Raw genomic sequence first — 4467 nt, forward strand, 5'->3', positions numbered from 1 at the left:
CCATGAATGCCGCAGGGGCATTGGTGAGTCCAAAAGACATCATGGTAAACTCAAAATGCCCATACCTGGTCTTGAAGGCTGTCTTTGGTATGTCGGCGTCCTTAATTCTCAACTGGTGGTACCCCAATTGCAGGTCTATCTTCGAGAACACTCTTGCTCCTTTTAGTTGGTGAAAGAGGTCATCGATGCGAGGAAGGGGTACCTATTCTTTGTTGTCACCTTGTTCAATTCTGGGTAGTCAACACAAAGTCGCATAGATCCATCTTTCTTTTTCATAAAAAAGCACTGGAGCACCCCAATGAGACACACTTGGGCGAATGAAGCCCTTGTCTAAGAGCTCTTCTAGTTGTGCCTTAAGCTCCTTAAATTCCGCTGGAGCCATGCGGTACGTTGCCTTTAAAATGGGGGTTGTCCCGGGTAATAAGTCGATGCAAAAGTCCAGTTCACGGACAGGGGGTAGCCCCGGGAGGTCTTCAAGGAACACGTCTGGGAACTCTTTGACCACGTGGACGGAGTCGATACTGGGTGGAATCTTACTAGTGTCGACGACACTGGCCAAATAACCCCAGGCGACGCCTTGCCTTCAATGTCGAAACTGCCTTTGGAACTCCACCCGTAACTCCTTTAAACGTAAAGCTCCGACCCGAAGGTAGTTGGAAGGAGACTTCCCTCCTTGGGCAGTTAATGTTGGCTTGGTTGGTAGCTAGCCAATCCATGCCCAATATGACGTCAAAATCCCGTATGTCCAGCTGGATCAATCTTGCCTTTAGGGTCTGATTGTCAAAGGATAACTTGTCTGCTCTCACCATTTGACTAGCAATCATAACTGTTCCTGATGGCGTAGAAACTGACAACAAAATCCCTAACAGCTCTATTTTGAGGGTTGCCTGACGAACAAACGCAGTGGAAATAAAAGTGTGACTTGACCTAGAATCAAACAATGCATAAGTAGGCACATTATGGACTAAGACCCTACCTGGAAGATAATGCAAATGTAAAGACATAGACCCCGCACGCAATACCCAAAAAAAAACCCAGAGTGAGAAAGAAATACCTGTGACAATGGTTTCGGCATCCGCCGCTTCCTTGCGGGTAAGTGCGAAGACACGAGCCCTCTTGTTACCTCCCTGCGTCAAAATTGTTGAGGGAGCCCTCTGGCCTAGCCTCTGGGTATTCGCGGTTGACATGGGACACTCCCTTGTAAAATGCCCTTCTCTCCCGCACCTGAAACAGCGCTTATTTTCAGTCCAACACTGCCCCACATGTCTTTTCTGGCAGAAGGGCACACGGGCCGCATGCCCTTTTGCTGAGCCTGGCGCTGGGGTGCTCTAAATGCCTGGTCGACATAAGTCAGGGGGGCTTTCCTTTTTACACCTAAAGACGAACTGACTTCTAACAGAGGTTGGGCCTTGTTAGAGACATCCTTATCCATAATTAAGGCGCCCCTAACTGCCTCAGCGTAAGTGGTGGGTCGCTGAAGGTCCACTGGTCCTCTGATCCCCCTACGCAAGCCTTTAATAACAATAGCCGCAAAACATTAGTTCGCCTATGAAGAATGAATAAAGAAAAAGAAAACGTTCCGTGAGTCAACCCAATGTCTAGTACACGCCTAACTATAAGTTTCTAACGCTGCTCGCAATGAACGGCAGTTTCCACCATCCTAACCAACACAACTAGTGATCCTTCCTCGGTCAAGCCTCTTCCACGTCATCACCACGGTTGGAGGTCCTGTTCACACCTGAAACAATTAAGGTAGAGGATGGGTGAGAATATAAAATACTCCATAAGTAGCCCTCCCTAACTAATCACAACAGCATGCTCGTAATCACAGCGACATCAAACACAATAGCAAAAACAAACAACCAGGCAACAAGAGATAATAACAGTAGATTAACATTCCCATATAAGCATCCAAACACCAGGACTCTCAGGACTTCGACTACACAACCGACTAGCCTTTGACCCACTCGAGCTAAAATTCGCTCTACCCTCTACGTTAGTACTCCAAGTCTAACTCTTCGAGGCGTATCGGCCTTTGACATTTATCCCCAAGATACCGACCTCCCTCTACAAAAGCTTGGCGTTCGACCTTACCATTTATTCCCAAGGCCTTGAACTGTGCACCAGTCCTTGACATTTATCCCCAAGGTACCAATGACTACTCTACGTATTGGTTCTTAACATTTATCCCCAAGATCCCAATATTCATCTATAGAAACTTGATGTTCGGCCTTGTCATTTATCCACAATGCACCAATGACTATCGGCGTATTGGTCTTTGACATTTATCCCCAAAACTCCAATACTCCTTTATAGAAAACTTGGTGTCCGGCCTTGTCATTTATCCCCAAGGCCTTCTACCCCCGGAGCCTCGACATCTAGTAGGAACTTAATCGCCTCGTCCATTGCCCACGAGGCCACAACACCGGTACATCCACTTTCATTACACGATAAACCACGGATTCGCAACATCGTCATTCGCTAAAACTTTACCACATAACCCCCAAATCATCCACTACAAGGCCTTGAATAACCCAACGACTAGTATGCGTTTTCACTTCCGACAACCCACATGATAACAACAGCTAACCCGTCCCATCACTCTTGACAACTCCCACTAACCCTTCCAAGACAACCTATAAGTCACCCACATTCCAAGTCACAACACAATTTTCCAGCATACTTTTAATCGTACCAAACAAAACACTGCCCAACAGCTTCCAACTAAACGACATAAAACTAAATAACATACAATCAGCATAAGCATTTCATCTTAACATGTTTCCAAACGTCATAGATCAATCCCTCCCAACCATAATAATCAGAACTGATCAACCACATTCAACCACAAGAAACCATGCATGCTCATAATGTCTAATAATAGAATTAGTAACATGTAACTCAACAACAATCACAAGGCAGTCACAAAATCAAGACTAACAATTGCTATATGCACGAAATAAATTATTTTAACTAAAAATCAGCACAAAACCATTCCATTAACATTCAATAACGCACACACTCGCCCCCTGGTGCTACTTATACATTACTATGCTCCTAGATCTTGCGTCAATTCAACACCTAATCAACAATAGACAAATAAAAATAATTAACACAAAATTTCTAGCCAACGAAATTCAATATAAGGGATCTTGCAACGTCCGTTACCGAAAAAATCGCCTTCGTCTAGGTACGGGTAATTCCGGCCTAAGTCGAATAAATGTGGGTTGCGTAAATCGAGCTTCTAATGGTTATGGGTAGGCGCCGAAAGCAAAAACTGCTGCTGTCCAAGCTACTTTATCAACAAAAACTCACCAAATCGATACCCACTACGCCTGTGTACAGCAAGGACCCGCGCCTCGATTTCCAACCACCAAGGGAGACTGAACCCGCTCACGGGGGGGGGGGGGGGGGATGCGCTGCCGAAAACGCCCCGGAACCGCACCGCCGCCGCCTGCTGCTGCTCGACACCGCACGCACGCCCGCTGCTGCCCGAAGCCACGCGTCCATTGCTGTTCGATGCCACGCGCCGCCTGCTGCCGTCCGCCGGAGATGGGCGCCGCTGTGTCGAGGTTGCCGGCCGTTGAGCTCGCTTCGAGAAGGAATGAGTTGACGTTAGAAGGAAGAACGGAAAGAAGGAAAACGGGGGGGGGGGGGGGGTGGGTGTTTCACAAAGAATGTGGGTTTGGGGGCTAGGGTTTTCTCTTCCCTTTTCTTTTGTTTTAAAACAAAAACCCACTTGGGCTAGGGTTTTCCCTTTACTTCTATTTTGTTTTAAAATAAGGAAGGCCCAGTTACCGAATTACTCTTTGTTGAAACAAAACAAAGCCCACGAACAATAAATTAGAATCATATATCCAACATCATTAAGTTTAATTATATCCAAGAATAGAATTATGTAGTTGGTCCAACGACCCAGGACAATTGCCAAAAAAGCGTACTCCTCGTTAAACAGTAATTAAATAAGTACATACACGCCAATAACTCACAACAATTTCTGCAGCAGCTCAAAATAAAATGAAATGAAACACTTAAATTAAATTAAAAATATTTCTAAGAAAGGAGGCCCCGAGACTCGAGAGTAACCTAACCTGAGTAACGCGGGGCGTTACACTATACTAAGGACACATTCCATACGAGTACAAATGACCTTCCACATCGCATGGTTGTTTCCATATTAAGTTTTGGCATTTCCTACATGGGCAACGTGTAAACCCTCTCTTATCGACAATTGAACGAATGATCTAATTTCTTCCGTATATTCTTTACTTAACCTATCCGGATTTTTTATCCAATTTTTATCCATAACATTTCCTAGTCAAAAGTATAATACAATTAATCACTAACATAATTAAAAAAATGAAAGTACAAAATTTATATGAAAAATATATCACAACAAAAGTATAAATCTAACAATCCTAAACTTTTTTACTCCAACCCTATACAAATTCTAATATATTTAAGGTC

The 4467-nt window shown here is 44.5% G+C and overlaps 1 protein-coding gene across 1 annotated transcript; it reads right to left on the reverse strand.

Annotated features, from left to right (window-relative positions):
* Positions 1 to 536: 536 nt before the first annotated feature.
* Positions 537 to 1187, reverse strand: LOC111022005 (uncharacterized). The gene is made up of 2 exons (XM_022299152.1): positions 1055 to 1187; positions 537 to 976 (listed from the first exon to the last, which is right to left on the reverse strand). Exons 1-2 carry the CDS (start codon positions 1185 to 1187, stop codon positions 537 to 539), a joined length of 573 nt encoding a protein of 190 aa, XP_022154844.1.
* Positions 1188 to 4467: the final 3280 nt, after the last annotated feature.

This window comes from Momordica charantia (assembly GCF_013281855.1).
Source record: "Momordica charantia cultivar OHB3-1 chromosome 2 unlocalized genomic scaffold, Mcharantia_2.0 BLBB01000002.1, whole genome shotgun sequence".
NCBI classification, from domain to species: domain Eukaryota; kingdom Viridiplantae; phylum Streptophyta; class Magnoliopsida; order Cucurbitales; family Cucurbitaceae; genus Momordica; species Momordica charantia.

Bases quoted from the DNA above. Each gene is read 5' to 3' on its own strand.
- LOC111022005 (XM_022299152.1), bottom strand. From the start codon at position 1,187: ATGTCAACCGCGAATACCCAGAGGCTAGGCCAGAGGGCTCCCTCAACA. The intron at 977-1,054 runs GTATTTCTTTCT...ATTATCTTCCAG, and splicing joins TGCCGAAACCATTGTCACAG to GTAGGGTCTTAGTCCATAAT.